At 64.0% G+C, this 16,541-nt stretch overlaps 2 protein-coding genes across 2 annotated transcripts; both read left to right on the forward strand.

The window, feature by feature from the left end:
* Positions 1-448: 448 nt before the first annotated feature.
* Positions 449-4,824, forward strand: LOC138841559 (MRG/MORF4L-binding protein). Its single transcript, XM_070042280.1, has 5 exons — positions 449-636; positions 1,447-1,568; positions 2,230-2,311; positions 2,612-2,686; positions 3,896-4,824. The coding sequence occupies exons 1-5, from the start codon at positions 489-491 to the stop codon at positions 4,081-4,083; spliced, it is 615 nt and encodes a 204-aa protein (XP_069898381.1). The 5' UTR covers positions 449-488; the 3' UTR covers positions 4,084-4,824.
* Positions 4,825-7,970: 3,146 nt separating this feature from the next.
* Positions 7,971-13,708, forward strand: LOC138841552 (opioid growth factor receptor-like). The gene is made up of 7 exons (XM_070042274.1): positions 7,971-8,155; positions 9,711-9,779; positions 10,185-10,263; positions 10,973-11,051; positions 11,662-11,728; positions 12,063-12,211; positions 12,441-13,708. The coding sequence occupies exons 1-7, from the start codon at positions 8,021-8,023 to the stop codon at positions 13,396-13,398; spliced, it is 1,536 nt and encodes a 511-aa protein (XP_069898375.1). The 5' UTR covers positions 7,971-8,020; the 3' UTR covers positions 13,399-13,708.
* The last annotated feature ends 2,833 nt before the right edge of the window (positions 13,709-16,541 follow it).

Raw genomic sequence — 16,541 nt, forward strand, 5'->3', positions numbered from 1 at the left:
GTGTACTCGTGCACTCCTGACCGGGTGTGTCACGCACACTCCTGACCGTGTACTCGTGCACTCCTGACCGGGTGTGTCACGCGCGCTCCCGGCCCGCCCCGTCTCACCGCAGCCTGGCTCCGGGCCCGGGGTTTGCACGCGGACCGCGCTCGCCGGGCGGATCTCTCCCGGGCGCCCCGAGCTTTGTCTGGGCCTCGCGCCGGGCCCCGGGCCCTCCCACCGCCGCACCGCGCGCCGGGCTCCGACGCCGGCTTCGTCTTCCCGGAAGTTTTAACGCCGCCGCCGCTCTCGCCCCCCAACCCCGCGCGCCGCAGCGCCGAACCCGGCCGCCGGGGGCGCTGCGGCGCGCGCCGGAAGCCGGTCCCGCCGCGCCTGCGCACTCGCGGCGCGTGGGGGCGGGCCGAGCGCGCGCCCGCCGCCGCGAGTGCGCCTGCGCGGAGCCGTGGCCGCGCCTGCTGGTGCCGGGCGCGGGTCGCTCGCCGGCGGCCATGGGAGAGGCCGAGGTGGGCGGCGGGGGCGCCCCGGGCGACAAGGGCCCCGGGGAGGCGGCCACCAGCCCCGCGGAGGAGACGGTGGTGTGGAGCCCCGAGGTGGAGGTGTGCCTCTTCCACGCCATGCTGGGCCACAAGCCCGTCGGTGAGCGCCGGCGGCCGCGGACCCGCGTGCGGGCGGGGCGGCCGCAACCGGCGGAGGGCGGGGCCGGGCCGGCTCCCCGGGCGTTCCGGAGCCGGCGGCCCGCCGCGGCCCCGCCCGCCTTCCCGCGCTCCCCGCCCCCGGGGCCCGCGGCCCCTCCCCCGCGCTGGACCCCCCCCGCGGCCCTGGGACCCCTCCGCGCTGGACCCCCCCCCCCGCGGCCCTGGGACCCCCCCCGCGGCCCTGGGACCCCCCCCGCGCTGGAACCCCCCCCCGCGGCCCTGGGACCCCCCCGCGGCCCTGGGACCCCCCCCGCGCTGGAACCCCCCCCGCGGCCCTGGGACCCCCCCGCGGCCCTGGGACCCCCCGCGGCCCTGGGACCCCCCGCGGCCCTGGGACCCCCCCCGCGGCCCTGGGACCCCCCCCGCGGCCCTGGGACCCCCCCGCGGCCCTGGGATCCCCCGCGGCCCTGGGACCCCCCCCGCGGCCCTGGGACACCCCCCCGCGGCCCTGGGACCCCCCCGCGGCCCTGGGACACCCCCCCGCGGCCCTGGGACACCCCCGCGGCCCTGGGACACCCCCCCCCCCCGCGGCCCTGTGCCTCCTGCCCTCCCCAGCCCCCGCCCGGCCACCCCTGGGGCCCGTGCCCCTGCCTCCTCTTCCCTGAGATCCTCCCCTTGGCCCAGAGACCCCTCCTGGCCTCTGCCCTCTGCCCCACGCCCTTTACCTCTCCCAGCTCCGCCCTTCCCTGCCTCCTCCCCCCCCCCCACTTCTCCCACCCTCCTGATCTGTCGTCCTGTTTCCCTCCCGCAGGAGTGAACCGACACTTCCACATGATTTGTATCCGAGACAAGTTCAGCCAGAACATCGGTCGGCAGGTCCCATCCAAGGTCATCTGGGACCACCTGAGCACTATGTATGACATGCAGGCCCTGGTGAGCTGGACCCCCACCTCCTGCGTGGGCCGCAGGGAGGAGGAAGGTCAGGTCAGACGCAGCCAGCAGCAGAGACCCAGAGCTCACCAGATGTTAGGAAAGCAGGCTGGGGACAGGGCTGGTGAAGGTCAGGAAGTCCACTTTGGATTGATTGATGGTGGCCAGCAAGTCTCCAGGGAGACCAGTGTGGGCTGAGACCTCAGGGAGAAGCAGCTGCCACGAGACAAGAGTCAGGAGCCCCAAAAGGCGGGTGGGTGGAAGGGGATCCTAGATCTGAGTCCCACCAATCAGATGAGCCCCTCCCCACGGAGGTGGGGGCTCACAGGTGGCAGGTGCTCCAGGGGATGGAGTGGGTGGGGACTGCAGGCTTTGCTTGCTGCGCCTGCTCAGGAGCTGTGTGGGGGTCAGCAGGGCTTCTGCTGTTTCAGGGCTGGCACAGCCCGGTCTCTGCATGCTCACTTCCACGAGTAGGAACAGAATTTTCATACTTAGCCTTGGGTCCTCTGTACATTTTTTTTCTGATGGAAGGTGAACTCAGCCTCACGCCGGGCAGGAAGACGCTGCACCTTCTGAGCCACACCCTTAGCCCTGCCGTGCCACGTTACTGACCAGATAACACTTTTTCTTTCTTCTTGAAAATACAAAACACTGTGTGCATCAGCATGAATCTGAAATTCTTCCCTTCCCGAATCCAGAGAGGAACTTCGTCCTTCCGGAAGAAATCATTCAGGAGGTCCGAGAAGGTGAGCATGGGCCCGGGTCCGGCCTGGGCGTGGAAAAGGCCACGTGGGCGCCGGGTGGGAGTGTGGGGGTCCCACGGAGACCCTGTGCGCCTGCACCTGGGCGGCCTTGGCACCCGCAGGATGGGGGGCTCTGCTGGAGAGCAGTCTCATGATGGATGCCGTCTTGTGACGGACGCCATCTCCTGATGGACGCCGAGGCTTGTGTGGGCAGCGAGAGTCAGAAGCAGTCCTGGCCCGACCGTCCCCCAGCGCCGGCCAGCACCGTGCGTTTCCAGTGAACGTCAGCTGTCTCCTCCACAGGAAAAGTGCTCATTGAGGAAGAGGTGAAAGAGGAGATGAAGGAAGATGTGGACCCCCACAGCGGGGCTGATGATGGTGAGCACGGTGCTCCTGTCCCTTCCCCACACCAGAGGCATGCCCTGCCTCCCCCCACCCCACCCCAGAGGACTCCCCACCCCACCCCAGAGGACTCCCCACCCCACCCCACCCCAGAGGACTCCCCACCCCACACCAGAGGACTCCCCACCCCACACCAGAGGACTCCCCACCCCACACCAGAGGGCTCCCCACCTCACACCAGAGGACTCCCCACCTCATACCAGAGGACTCCCCACCCCACACCACACCACCCCAGAGGACTCCCCACCCCACCCCACACCAGAGGACTCCCCACCCCACACCAGAGGGCTCCCCACCCCACACCACACCACCCCAGAGGACTCCCCACCCCACCCCACACCAGAGGACTCCCCACCCCACACCAGAGGGCTCCCCACCTCATACCAGAGGACTCCCCACCTCACACCAGAGAACTCCCCACCTCACACCAGAGGGCTCCCCACCCCACACCAGAGAACTCCCCACCCCACACCAGAGAACTCCCCACCCCACACCAGAGGACTCCCCACCTCATACCAGAGGACTCCCCACCTCACACCAGAGGGCTCCCCACCCCACCCCACACCAGAGGACTCCCCACCTCACACCAGAGGGCTCCCCACCCCACCCCAGAGGACTCCCCACCCCACACCAGAGGACTCCCCACCCCACCCCACACCAGAGGACTCCCCACCCCACACCAGAGGACTCCCCACCCCACACCTCACCAGAGGACTCCCCACACCTCACCAGAGGACTCCCCACCCCACACCTCACCAGAGGACTCCCCACACCACACCAGAGGACTCCCCACCCCACACCAGAGGGCTCCCTACCTCCTACACCATAGCAGAGGGGCTCCCCACCTCCCCTCTGCCTCCCATCTCCCCATACCAGGGGTCCTCCCCGCCTCCCCCACCCCCACAGCAGAGGTGGTCAGGCCACCTAGGGTTTCCAGGTCACGCCCGGCAGAGGTCACGCCAAGCATCCCCATACAGACGCACTGCCATAGCCACAGCCGCCACCACCCCTCCCCTTGGCATTATGGCCAAGCCTGGAGTCTGGGGCCATGTCTGTGCCAGGCTCAAGCCTAGGGACGCCCCTGGGCTCAGAGGGCCACTTGTAGAGGGCAGGCTTTCTAACTGAACAGGAAGATGACATGAGACTCTGTACGCTTTGTTTTCATCAAATGATTTTGTTTCTCAGTTTTTTCATCTTCAGGGAGCTTGGGAAAGGCATTAGAAAAATCCAGCAAAGACAAGGAGAAGAACTCCTCAGACTTGGGGTGCAAAGAAGGGGCGGACAAACGGAAGCGCAGCCGGGTCACCGACAAAGTCCTGACTGCAAATAGTAACCCCTCCAGCCCCAGCGCCGCCAAGCGGCGCCGAACATAGCCACTGGCAGCGCGGGAGAACGCTGACGCTGCGGTCCTTGCTGCCTGCCCGGGGGCCCCTGGGGAATGTGGCCATCCAGAGGGGCGCCTGTGTGGGTCCCACCAAGTCATGGAGGCCCCGATGAACCCCAACAGTCAGGAGAGATGCACACAGATGGTGAGGCTCCTGAAGCCATCTTGTATTTTCTCCTGACTGGCCACCACTCTGCGAGGAGGGGAGCGGGGGAACGTAGCCAGAAGACCAGGAGTCCCAAGCAATAAACTGCCATCCTCACTGTCTTCCTGCGCACCCGGCCTCTGCATCTGCTTGGCCCTCTGCGGCTCCTCTGCACCGACATCCGCGGAACGAGAGCGTGCGTGGATGCCACCACACCGCCCTGGGTGGCCTCCCTCCCCACTGGGGAACAGAACTGGATTTTTGCCTCATTCACTTGTACTGTAATGTTGTATATAATTTGGTTGGTACTTCGTTATTTAATTTTTTAAGAAACCTATTTTGCTAGTGTTTTATATGAGAAAGTACTGCAAATGTTAAACCTGTGTTGTATTTTTCCTGAGATGTTTTGTTTTAAGGTAACAACTACTGAGATACTTTTTGCTCAGTTTTTATATGCCAGAAACAGAAATTTGTAGCGGTTATTTTTGTAATTCTAGTAACCTGCAAGAAGACTACGAGAGAGGACGCAGTGCTGGTTGAAGTACACTTTCATTTGACTGCAGAACATTAAAAGTGCAGAGTTGACCTGGAGTTGTGTGGCTTTAATACCAAAGTAGGTTAAGTTGGTTTTTTGTGTGTGTGTTCTGCAGTCTGAGAAGTTTTGTTTTGCTTTCCACTGTATAGTCAAGGAGCTCACTTAGATGATTTAACATCGCTTAATGCAGTGTGCAAACAGGAAGTCCAGAATGGCTACTTGATGTTGCTAAGCACTTCTTGCCAGGCTTTGGAGACTGGTTACTCCTGGAATTCCACCAGAGACTGCTGCTGTTCCAATCGGGTGGATGAACAGACATGACTGTGCTGCCACATTCACACCTCCATCTTGAAATCTTGTTTTTGTGTGTGTGTGCACACGCACGTAGTTCCTGGGGCTTGAACTCCGGGCCTAGGCATTGTCCTTGACCTTTTGTGCTCAAGACTAGTGCTCTAACCCTTGAGCCACAGCTCCATTTCTGGCTTTTTGAGGGTTAGTTGGAGATAAGAGGCCCATGGACTCTCCTGGCTTGCTTCAAACCAAGCTCCCCAGATTTCAGCCTAACTAGGATTGCAGGCATGAGCCACTAGTACCTAGCCATCTTAACATCCTGCCCATCGACTGTCGTGAGTGATAAGAAACTGCCCATGGGGGGCTGGGAACATGGCAACGTGGCTTAGTGGAAGAGCGCTTCCTCAGTACCACATACACAGAAAAGGCTGGAAGTGGCACTGTGGCGCAAGGGGCAGAGCACTAGCCTTGAGCAAAAGAAGCTCAAGGACAGTGCCCAGGCCCTGAGTTCAAGCCCCAGGACTTGGAAAAAAAAAAAAATTCCCATCAGGCCTCAGGCTGGTCTGCTGCTGCCATCAGTCCTGGACAGGCAGTTGGTGGCTCTGGCTTCCAAGTACTGGAAACTTACCTGTGGACACAGCTCACTAAGAAGCTGAGTAGGGTGGGCCCCTTTTCTAGATGGTTCTTTATAATTCCTTGGATGGGACTAGGGGTTGAGCCCTGCGTCCAGCAGGACAGCTGCTTGCAGCTCTGCGTCTGAGGGAGTGGGAAGGAGCTGGGTCTCTCCTGGGCACACATGTCTTCTCACAGGGTCACACTGCCCACCTGGCCTTCCTCAGTACCAGAACACGCGTGACCGGGAGCACCTACAGGGACACTTTAGAAGCTCCTGTGATTCACAGGGCTGAAGAACTGGAGCTCTGAGCTGTGTGCTCAGCACTCTGGGCCTCTCCTGAGGAACCCTGGGGCTGTATGTGACACCTGCTTCTAGAGGAGCAGCAAAATTACCGGAAACAAAGTCATTATATGGAGACCTTCCTAGCATGTTGTCATGTCCTAAAAGTGGCCCTTTCCAGATGGGGTTCAGAGCAGTGCACCCAACTCAACAGCTCAGGCCACCTCCCTGGTCATTCCACTCCCCCCCCCCCCCCACAGGCTTACCATCTGTTCCCAGTGGTAGACCTGAGTCTCAAAGCAGGGATCAAGGGCTGGGAAGGTGGCTAGTGGTAGAGTGCTTGCCTTGCATGCGTGAGGCCCTGGGTTCAATTCCTCAGCACCACATAAGCAAAAAGAAAAAAGCCAGAAGTGGCACTGTGGATCAAGTGGTAGAGCGCTAGCCTTGAGCTGAAGAGCTGAGGGACAGCGCCCAGGCCCAGAGTTCAGGCCCCACAACCGGACCCAAAAAAAAAAAAGCCAGAAGTGGTGCTGTGGATCAAGTGGTAGAATCTAGCTAGCCTTGAGCTGAAGAGCTGAGGGACAGCGCCCAGGCCCAGAGTTCAGGCCCCACGACGACCTCCCCCACCACCAAAAAAAAAAAAAATAAAGCAGGATCAAGTGTGCACTGGCCACCAGGGAGAAGCTGCCCCTCCAGCTGGTGTGCGTTTCCCTTTCTATCTGGCCCGAATGACCGAGGAGGAGTGGGCTCCTGTGCTCACAGCCGCAGTGGATAAATGCTGATCAGGAGTGGGGAGCACGTGGGAGAATGCACTTGTGCATCTACAGACAGCTGTGACCTCAGCCCACCTGAGCCCATCTCCCTCCAGGGGTGGCCTGCAGCACCAAGGCTTTGCTGCACCGCAGGGCTGCAAAGCTCCTGAGGGACTCTGCGGGTCTGGGACAACTCTGGGGCTGGCAGCGCGGCGCGTCCTCTGGGTGGCACCGCTGGTGCACTGCAGGGTCTTTCTGCTTTCTACGGCAGTGGGGGACCTTTTACTCACCCCGAGTGCCCCCATTCCGACAGCTATCTCCGCACCCCCCTTTGCCGGGGCAGGGCTGCCGCCCGTCCAGCTGCAGTCTAGTTCACGGTTCTGCACGTAGATACCCTTTCCTTCTTTGCTTGTTACTTTTCGTCAGCCGCGGGGCTCGAACTCCAGGCCGGCGCTGACCCTGGGCTTTTTCACTCAAGGCCGACTCGACTCTACCGCTTCGATCCACACCACCGCTTCCGTTTTCAGGTGGTTCTCTGGAGATCAAGGTTTCCAGATTTTTCTGCCAGGGCTGGCTTCGAACCGGGGTTCTCGGATCTCGGCCTCCTGAGCACTAGGACTGCCGGCGCCGGCGGGAGCAGCTGCGCTGGACCGGGGCCGGCCCCAGGGAGGCCTGGCGGCCTGCGGGAGCCGCGGCCTGCACGCCCCGCACGGGACGCAGCTCCCCCTCCGGAGAGTGACCTCGGGGTGCGTGTGAACTCCGCGGGGGTCAGGAGGCGGGCCGGCGGCCTCCCGGGGTCATGGGGACGGGTCGGGGCGCTGCGGGCTCCACAGGAGCCCTGGGGTGCTTCCCTCTGAGGGCAGGCCGGGGAGGATCGTGGGGGACCCCGGCCCTCGAGGAGGGTGGGCGGGGTCCCGGCAGGGCGGGCCAGGCCGACTCGGGGACGGGCATGGGCGGAGATTAGAACCCAGGCCCCGCCCATATCCCCGCCCGCTCCCGCCCGCGAGAGCTCAGGCCACGCCCCCGCGTGCTGGCCCCGCCTCTCCCCACCCCTCCCGCGGGCTCAGGCCCCGCCCATCCCGCCCAGGGTTCAGGCCTCGCCAATTCTCTTCGGGCCCCGCGGCTCAGGCCCCGCCCCCCGGGAGCTCAGACCCCTCCCGTGGGCTCAGGCCCCGCCCACCCGCGCCCGCCCCGGGCTCAGGGCCCGGCAGCTCAGGCCCCGCCCCTCTGGCTCGCCCCGCCCCCGCGCTTCCTCCCGTTTCAGTTTCGCTTCCGCCGAGTGGTCCCGGGGGTCCGCCGCCGCCCAGCATGGACGACCTGGACTGCGACTCCACCTGGGAGGAGGACGAGGACGCCGAGGACGGCCTGGAGGGAGACGCGGACGCGGGGGACGAGGACGAGGACGGGGACGGGCCGCGGGCCGCGCAGGCCGGCGCGCTCCAGGTGCGGCCCGGGCGGAGCGGGAAGGGGCGCCGACCCCCGCGCGGCGCGTCGGGCGGGAAGGCCCCGCCGTCGGCCGGCCCCGGGCCCCGGCACCCCGGGCTCCCCGGACCCCCGGGCGGGGCCGCGCGCGGTGACGTCGGCGCGGCTCCGCGCCCCGCGCCTCGGGGGCGCCGCGTCGCCGGTGCGGCCCGCCGGGCCCGGGCCCGCACGAGCCCCGCGCACCGCACGGCGCGGGCGGGGCCGCGGCGGGGCCCCTGCGGCCCGGGAGCCTTCCCTCCGGAAACCTGCGCGCCGGCCGCCGCGGGCCGCTCTGCGGCCGTCCTCGCCGCGCCTCCCGCGGCCTCCCGGCCCCCGGTAGCGGCCGGTCACCGTCTGTGCGGTGCTGCTGTGCCCCGGTTCTAGGGGACCCGGCGGGCCCGGAGGGCGCCTGGGGTCGGAACTGTGTCCTGGGATGGGGTCTCTGCCCACCCACAGTGCCCGGGGCCGAGAACCAGCGTGGATTCTCGGGCCGACCCTCAGCACAGCCGCCTGCGGGAGTGCTCCAGGACAGGCGGGCGCAGGCTCTGCAGCCTCTCCACCCTGAAGAAGCTGGTCCAGCCCTGCCCGCAGCGCACCGGCCAGGAGGCAGGGCCGGCCTCTGCCGAGTGTCAGTGTCTGTCTGCCGGTCCTGGTCTGGGCTCCAGGGCCTCACCCGCTGGCTCCGACTTCACAGTTAGGCAGAGGAACCCCGAGACCCAGAGCCTCGGACCCAGTGTTCTCTTAATCCCTGGAACCCGCCATGTCCTAGGACCGGAGGAGCTGACTGCCTGGGACCTTTGTCTCGCAGCAGCTGCCCTGCACGGCGGAGCTCTGCTCCGCACCCTCAGAATAGTTTCCCTGATGTGCTTGTTACCTCTTGCCTCTGACCCTTCTCGGGACCCTGGGAGCTCCACCAGTGTGGACCAAGGCCGAAGGGATGCAGAGCAGCAGGGAAACACTGAAATGGCCAAAAGGCCAGCCTCACACAGGGCTGGAGGCCAGGAGGTGCGGGGCCTTTTCCACCTCCCATCTTGTCAGTGAGAAGCCCGGGTTTGAGAGGGAAGGGCCTCCCATGTCTCCTGAGCCGTAGGCAGCAAGTGGCTTCCCTTGGGAACACAGTCTGGTGAGAAGTTAGAGCACAGTGTAAGAGGAAGTACTGTAGGATTCGGCGACCCTGGATGTGAGGAGCTGAGGCTGGAGTGAGCGGGGAACTGGGGCTTGGGGCACAGAAGCCTTGCAGACATCAGCCCAGGGGAGTATGCAGCGGGCGCACTGGCCCAGCCACCTGAGAAGCAAGCCTGGCACTCAGACCCTCTGGTTCTATGGAAGAGTCGGGGGGAGTGCTTCACTAGGGTTTAGATCTGCCCAGTGGGACCCCATGGGAAAAACTGGGAGGGGAGTTGGGGGAAGAACCGTGGAAAGGATCTTCCCCTTAAAGATACTCATTGGCCACTGGCTCAGGCCATGATGTTCTCAGCAGATTGGGGGTTCACTGAGGGGCTTCACTGGAGCCTCATCCTGTTTGTTCTCTTCCCAGTCCAGGACGGCAGGGTCGCGCAACTGGCGGGCCATGCAGGACATGCGAAGGTACCGGCACAACTACCCGGTAGGTTCCGCAGCCTGCCGGAGACAGTCTTCCATCAGCCGTGTCCCTTGTCCTGTTGGAGCCTGGCTGGTCCTTGGGCTCAAGGGTGTGCCCCCAGGCAGAGCCCAGCTTCCGCCCTGCCCTGCCTCAGCAGCAGCGCCCGTCCTGGTGCAGATCAGAGGACCGGAGGCACGCTGCTGCCGGCAGCCTCACAGACTTGAGCCCTGGGCTCTTTAGGCCACAGAGCAGGATGGCGCTCTGCGCCTTCCCTCCCCAGCAGAGTGAGGAACCGGGGCTGGATTTGCAGGTCTTGAGGCCCCGGGGCCTGCAGACCTTCACCCCCAATGACCACGGAGTGTGAACAGAGGGTCTCCCTTGGGACCCTGCTTCTAAACAGTACCCACCATCTCCCTTTTCTGACTTCAGGATTTGGAAGAACGAGACTGCAATGGTGACATGTCCAACCTGAGTTTCTACAAAAATGACATCCCCTTCCAGCCAAACGGTACCTACCCCTCAGCTGCCGCCACGCGCTCTCTTCTGGGTCTGGCCTGTTCCTGAGCACTGGAGGTGGCTTTTAAATGGCCCCACTGCGCCCCCTGGGGGCGGCCAAGGGACTCGAGGTTTGAACTCCTGGTTCGCAGAGAGAGGTGGGAGATGAGTGGCGGCAGCCTTTCCAGAAGCAGCCCCTACACAGCGTGCCGGGACGGCTGTGGTGCTTTAAGTGGTAGTAGAAAACCTAGCATCTTATGGCATGCAAGCTGAGATTAAAGTGCCACGTCTCTTGGCCCTTACCCGAGACCATCGGAGCTCTTACTGTGACCCAAAGCACAGGTCTGCCGTCGCAGACACAGGCCCACCTGCTCTAGCGCCTGTTCTTGGGCCGGGTTCTGCTGTGCTTCTGTTGGAGGACAGAGTTCCGTGCCCAGCCGTGCTTAGGGGAGACAAGCAGAGCTGAGTCTGGGACCAACAGAACTTTCCCAGAGGGCTTCCTGGCTCCTGCTTAGGATTGCTTCAGCATTGTGGGTCTGGGTTCTCTCTTCAGGAGGTAGCCTGGGCACACAGAGCTGGTGAGGGTATGTCAGGTGAGGTGTGGACAGTCCTACTGAGCCTTAAGTATTCTAGAAGCCGTACGGTACACCGTTTTCTGGACAGCACTGTCCCCTAAACCCTGTTGAGTGGTGTCTGCGCTGATTGTCCCGTGGGGCTTCCAGGTTGTGTCATCGAGAACATTCTTCAGCAGTGGAAGGACAACTATGACGTGCTTGAGGATAATCACTCCTACATCCAGTGGTGAGTGGGCGGCGTGGGCCAGGTCGCGGGCAGCAGGCTGCTCCGGGCCGTGCCCTGGCCTCCTGGTGCCTGTGTTGTGCACTGGGCATTTTGTCCTTGCTGGAAGCTGACGTGCACGGGACAGATAACACCTGCACCCCGTTGGGTGGCACCGCCAGGCTCTACAGCACCGCGAACGCCAATGGAGCCTTGACCTTTCCTTCTCAGCAGGCCTCACCGGGGAGCTGAGATGACCCAGGGCTAGGGAGAGGCCGCCGGTGGGCTTGCCGGGTGGGGACGGCAGCAGACGCCGTCTGACCGGGGCCATGTCCCTCTGAGTCGGCTCGAGCCAGGCCACCACCTTCACCCTCAGGATGGACATGTTGCCCCACAGAAGCACAGTGTGTGCTGCCCTGGACGGCTCCCGGGGGCCTTGCCACGAAGGTCTCGGGAGTCACCCTGCGGAGGCTGGCTGACTTCTCCTAGGCCCCTCCGCCCTCTTCCTCATGTGCAGACGCCAGACACCAACCGGCCCCTAGAGCCCAGCCGTGAGGCCTGAGTGGGCCACTGGGCCAGCAGGAGCCGGCGTGCTGGACGCTGACCGCTGGTCACAGCCCTCCTTTCCTCACAGGCTCTTCCCTCTGCGGGAACCGGGAGTGAACTGGCATGCCAAGCCCCTCACGCTCACAGAGGTCCAGGTGAGCTCTACCAGGCCAGCAGGGGGCGCAGGAAGGGCAGGGGTCTGGCACTTCCTTGGGCCCCCCCCCATGTGGTACCCTGCTCTGCACAGGTCCTCGTGTGCTCTGTGTCCTGCGGCTGCCTGAGGAGGGGAGCCCTGGGGCTCTGACAGCAGGTTCACAAGAGCCACCCTTCCCTCAGCTTGGGGCTGGCAGGGTGACAGCAGCGTGGGCTAGAGCAGGGGACTTTACCCGAAGAGACGGAGTCAGGACCCAATGGGTGTCATCTAACCACATGGCCACCCAGGAATTGGTGGTCCAGGGAGGCCCCTGAGCTTCCTGGGGTGTTTTCCAGGCATTCAAAAGCTCCAGAGAGGTCACGGAGCGGCTAATCCGGGCCTACGAGCTCATGCTGGGCTTCTACGGGATCCAGCTTGAGGACCGCAGCACGGGTGCCGTGCGCCGCGCCCACAACTACCAGCAGCGCTTCCACAACCTCAACTGGTGAGGGCAGCCTCCCGCCCCTGGCTTCCTGACGCCTTGGCCTTCTGCTACCAACTCAGCGCCGTGGCCCGGCCTGCAGGGCGGGCGGCGACGTGGAGAGTGCGGCGGGGCTGGCCCGGCCGCCTCCTGAGGGCTCAGGGACGTCCTTGATGAGCGTGGGGTGGCGCTGGCGCGGGGTGCACCTTGCCTCCCAGCGCCCCGAGTCGGGCTCACCCCTCTCCCCTCTCAGCCGCAGCCACAACAACCTGCGCATCACGCGCATCCTCAAGTCGCTGGGCGAGCTGGGCCTGGAGCGCTTCCAGGCGCCGCTGGTGCGCTTCTTCCTGGAGGAGACGCTGGTGCGGCACCAGCTGCCCGGCGTGCGCCAGAGCGCCCTGGACTACTTCCTGTTTGCCGTGCGCTGCCGGCGCCAGCGGCGGGAGCTTGTGCACTTCGCGTGGGAGCACTTCCGGCCCCGCTGCAAGTTCGTGTGGGGGCCCCACCACAAGCTGCAGCGGTTCAAGCCGCAGGCCGCACCCCTGCCGGCGGCCGCACCCCTGCCGGCGGCCGCACCCCTGCCGGCGGCCGCACCCCTGCCGGCGGCTGCACCCCTGCCGGCGGCCGGCCCCGAGCAGGCGGAGGAGGTCGACGCCCAGGGTCACTCCTGCGGGCCCGAGAGGGACACTGGCGGGGACGGTGTGGCGGCCGAGGGTCCCCAGCCACCCAGTGCCAAGCCCCAGGGTGTGGGAGCCCTGGAGGGGGACCAGGAGGGTGAGGGTGAGCCTCTGAGCCCCAAAGAGAACAAGAAGAGGAAGCTGGAGGTGAACAGACAGGAGCAGTCCCCGAGAGAGCCAGGCCCCCACAGCGCCTCCGACGTGGAGAAAATCGCGCTGAACCTCGAGGAGTGTGCCCTGAGCCCCGCCGAGCAGGCCGGCGAGCCCGAGCCGCCTTGCCTCCCTGCCCCGGCGGCCGCTGCTGCTGAGGAGGTGCGGAAGCGGAGGAAGGTGGAGAAAGGCCCTGGGGGCGATGCCACGGAGGTCGCGGAGGCGGGCGAAGGCCCTGCCCAGCCCCGGGCCCCGAGTGGGGTCCCTGAGGGCCCAGAGAGCAAGGCCGGGCCGGGGCGGAGGGCCCCTGGCGCTGAGGGAGGCCCTGTGGCCGAGTCCCAAGAGGCAGCAGGGATGGGAGCTGCCAAGCCCAGAAAGCCTTAGGGTGGGCGCCTTGGCCCTGCCCAGCCCTGCTGCAGGAGCTGGGCACAGGAAGCCAGGGCTGTCCCTTCTTGGTGCCCAGCAGTGCTGGTCTCTTCTGGTGGTCACTGCAGCGGCCGCCAGAAGGATGGAGGCCCCTCAGGGAAGGCCGAGGCCTCCAACACTCCTTACCTCACTGTGCCCCCGGCCCGAGCCCCGCGCTTGAGACTGGCACGCCAGGGTCCTGGGGGAAAGGCCTCTTTTCTTAGTCTGGTGCCAAGCGAGGCCTTTTCTGAATAAACTCGTTTGACTTTGTCTTTTTGGCAGCCTGTGAGCTAGTCTCATGTTGGAAACGGTCTCTGGAGTTCCCTGGCCAGCCAGAGGCACACCACGCCGCTGCGCCTGGGCCAAGTGCCTGTCCGTGCTGCCCTCCCCGAGGAGAGGCCGGTGCAGGACCGGCACCCAGCGTGCACCCACGTCCTGAGCTTGCAGCCTCCGGGGCGCGCAGCGGAGGAGCACACTGCCTCGGGCTGGGCTGGGAGGCAGTGGTGGAGCGTACAGCCCCTGGGGCTTGGTTGGGGCAGTGTGCAGCAGCAGAGCAGGGGTTCTAGGGCTGGGTTGGAGGCTCTATTTGGGATGCGGCAGATCTAGGCCAGGCCTTTCCAGCTGCCCTGACTTGGGTTGCCGTGGTGTTCCTTGGGACAAGCGTGAAAGGATGTGGAGCCTGGGGACCCCCGAGGGGAGGGGTCGCCGTGGAGGTCCTGTCCTGTGGGGCAGGGTCCCTGCAGATGTCCCACCAGCCCCAGAAGCTGTGGGACCTCTTGGCATCTCTGCTCTGGTTTGGTTCACAGGTGGCGTTTGTGCCATGGAGGTAAACAGCACTGAGATGGGTGTGACCCAAGGCCTGGTCTGCACAGTGCGGTCTCAACCCTTGAAGTAAAATGAGGCCATGCGGGGCCTCGTGCCAATGCCACCGGGCCGTCCCAACACTGGGAGAGCTGGCCTTATGACCCATCTGATCCCCTGAGGTTCAGGGAGCAGTGTCCCCCAAACAAGTGGACGGTGGTTCTACCGGGCCTGGTTTAGTGAGCTCTACTAGAGAGAGGCCAGCCCACTCCTGAGGATCTGCAAGCGGGGAGGGGAGGAGCTGCTCAGAGCCTGTGGCACGGTGTGTCCATCACCAGGTGGAGGCCAAGTGTGCTTCACCCCCTCCAGGCACGCTGCCACCCGCACGCTGGGCATTGGGGTGGGGCCCAGGGCCCAGTGGGAGGAGCTGTAGACGGAGCTGCCAAAACCTCGTCTTGCCGTATTGGATTGACCAAGAGGAGCTATTGTGTTTCTGCCCCTGGAGTTGAGAGGGGAAGGGGCTGGTCCCCTCCCCCTAACTCCCCCTGGCCACAGACAGGCCTGTCCTGGCATGTGTTACCCAGTGATGAAGAGCAGGACCGCTCTGGGCTCCCCCAGCCCAGCATGTATGCAGCTGCACACTCCTCTCAGGAGGGCACAGGAGCAGCTGGCTGGGTCTGTCTCTGATGGCAGAGTCTCTTGTGTTAGCCCACCTTGTAGATGGGAGAACCACCTAGTCTTGTGCCATTTTACTACCGCTCCCTTTATTTTTGCCAGTCCTGGGGTTTGAACTCAGGGCCTGGACACTGTTCCTGAGCTCCTTGCTCAAGGCTAGCGTTCTATTCCTTGGGTCACCACTCTACTTGCTGTTTTACTGGGGGGGTTTTGTTTGTTTTGGGTCCAGTTGTGGGGCCTGAACTCTGGGCCTGGGAGCTGTCCCTCAGCTCTTCAGCTCAAGGCTAGCGCTCTACCACTTGAGCCACAGTGCCACTTCCGGCTTTTTTCATTTTGCTTATGTGGTGCTGAGGAATCAAACCCAGGGTCTCATGCATGCAAGGCAAGTGCTCTACCACTGAGCTACCTTCCCAGCCCTTCCTTCCTTCCTTCCTTCCTTCCTTCCTTCCTTCCTTCCTTCCTTCCTTCCTTCCTTCCTTCCTTCCTTCCTTCCTTCCTTCCTTCCTTCTTTTTCTGTCGGTTGTGGGGCTTGAACTCTGGGCCTGGGCGCTGTCCCTCAGCTCTTCAGCTCAAGGCGAGTGCTCTACCACTTGAGCCACAGCGCCACTTCCGGCTTTTTTCTTTTTGCTTATGTGGTGCTGGGGAATCGAAACCAGGGCCTCAGGCATACAAGGCAAGTGCTCTACCACTGAACCACTTTCCCAGCCCTTGCTGTTTTATTGGAGATGAGAGTCTCCCAGACTTTCCTGTCTGGGCTGGCTTCAAACCATGATCCTTAGATCTCAGCCTCCAGAGTACTCTGCTAGATTTGCAGTCGTGAGCCACCAGCACTGACTGACCACTCCCCTTTTCTGTCTACTCCCTCATGAATTCCCATCATCCAAAGGTTCTGAGACCCACCTAGGGAGCTGATGTTCCTGTGAGTATAACCCAGGCAGCATTCCCGGGCTGCAAGCCTACAGGTCTGATGAGCCCTCTGGGTGACTTGTACATTTGAGCCCTGAAGGCCCCTGCCCCCATCGCAGTCAGTGCCTGCTGGGAGGAGCAGCCCCTGAAGCCACTGGGGCCATCAGGCCCCACACCCATCCCCCTAGGTTCACCTCCAGGGACAGGTGCCAGTCTTCTGACTGTGGCTGCTGGTGTGGCCCCAGGGCCGGCGGGGGCGGGGAGGACAGCCCTTCTGCACAATCTAGGTTAGGGTCGGGACTGTGGCCCCAGAGCTTTCCTGGAAAGCCACCAGGCTGTGGGGCATCATGGGCCCCGCTGGGGGAGATTGACCCGCAGCGTCTTCCTGGGCTTGGCTTGGGTCTGGGTGTGCCCCTGCCCTTAAAAAGCGCCCTTCACTGGAGACTTCCCGCCACACGCTGGCCCACGGCAGACAGAAAAGACCCTTTCTTGATTGTCCTGTGCTGAAAGGTGTGAGTGTGTGCGCGGCGCCAGTCCCAGGATAATTTTAACTCCGAGGCCGCCAGAAATCGCGGCGGGGCTCCCCTCCCCTCCCCTGGTGGCGTGGCATCCGGCCTGCCCAGGTGGGCCTGGCTGAATGGGGGGCTTGTGTGCAGTAGGGGGCGGGGCCCTCTGCCTCCGCCCCGCCCACCACCGCGCTGCCTGGCGGCCGGGCTCCGGCGCTCAGACACCAGCCAGCC

This window comes from Dipodomys merriami, unplaced genomic scaffold (assembly GCF_024711535.1).
Source record: "Dipodomys merriami isolate MVZ:Mamm:240054 unplaced genomic scaffold, mDipMer1.0.p SCAF_322, whole genome shotgun sequence".
Taxonomy (NCBI): Eukaryota; Metazoa; Chordata; class Mammalia; order Rodentia; family Heteromyidae; genus Dipodomys; species Dipodomys merriami.

Coding starts and splice junctions, on each gene's coding strand:
- LOC138841559 (XM_070042280.1), top strand. CDS start 489: ATGGGAGAGGCCGAGGTGGGCGGCGGGGGCGCCCCGGGCGACAAGGGC. Junction 1,569..2,229: donor TGTATGACATGCAGGCCCTG/GTGAGCTGGACC, acceptor TGTGTGCATCAG/CATGAATCTGAAATTCTTCC. Junction 2,312..2,611: donor CATTCAGGAGGTCCGAGAAG/GTGAGCATGGGC, acceptor TCTCCTCCACAG/GAAAAGTGCTCATTGAGGAA.
- LOC138841552 (XM_070042274.1), top strand. CDS start 8,021: ATGGACGACCTGGACTGCGACTCCACCTGGGAGGAGGACGAGGACGCC. Junction 8,156..9,710: donor CGCAGGCCGGCGCGCTCCAG/GTGCGGCCCGGG, acceptor TTCTCTTCCCAG/TCCAGGACGGCAGGGTCGCG. Junction 12,212..12,440: donor CGCTTCCACAACCTCAACTG/GTGAGGGCAGCC, acceptor CTCCCCTCTCAG/CCGCAGCCACAACAACCTGC.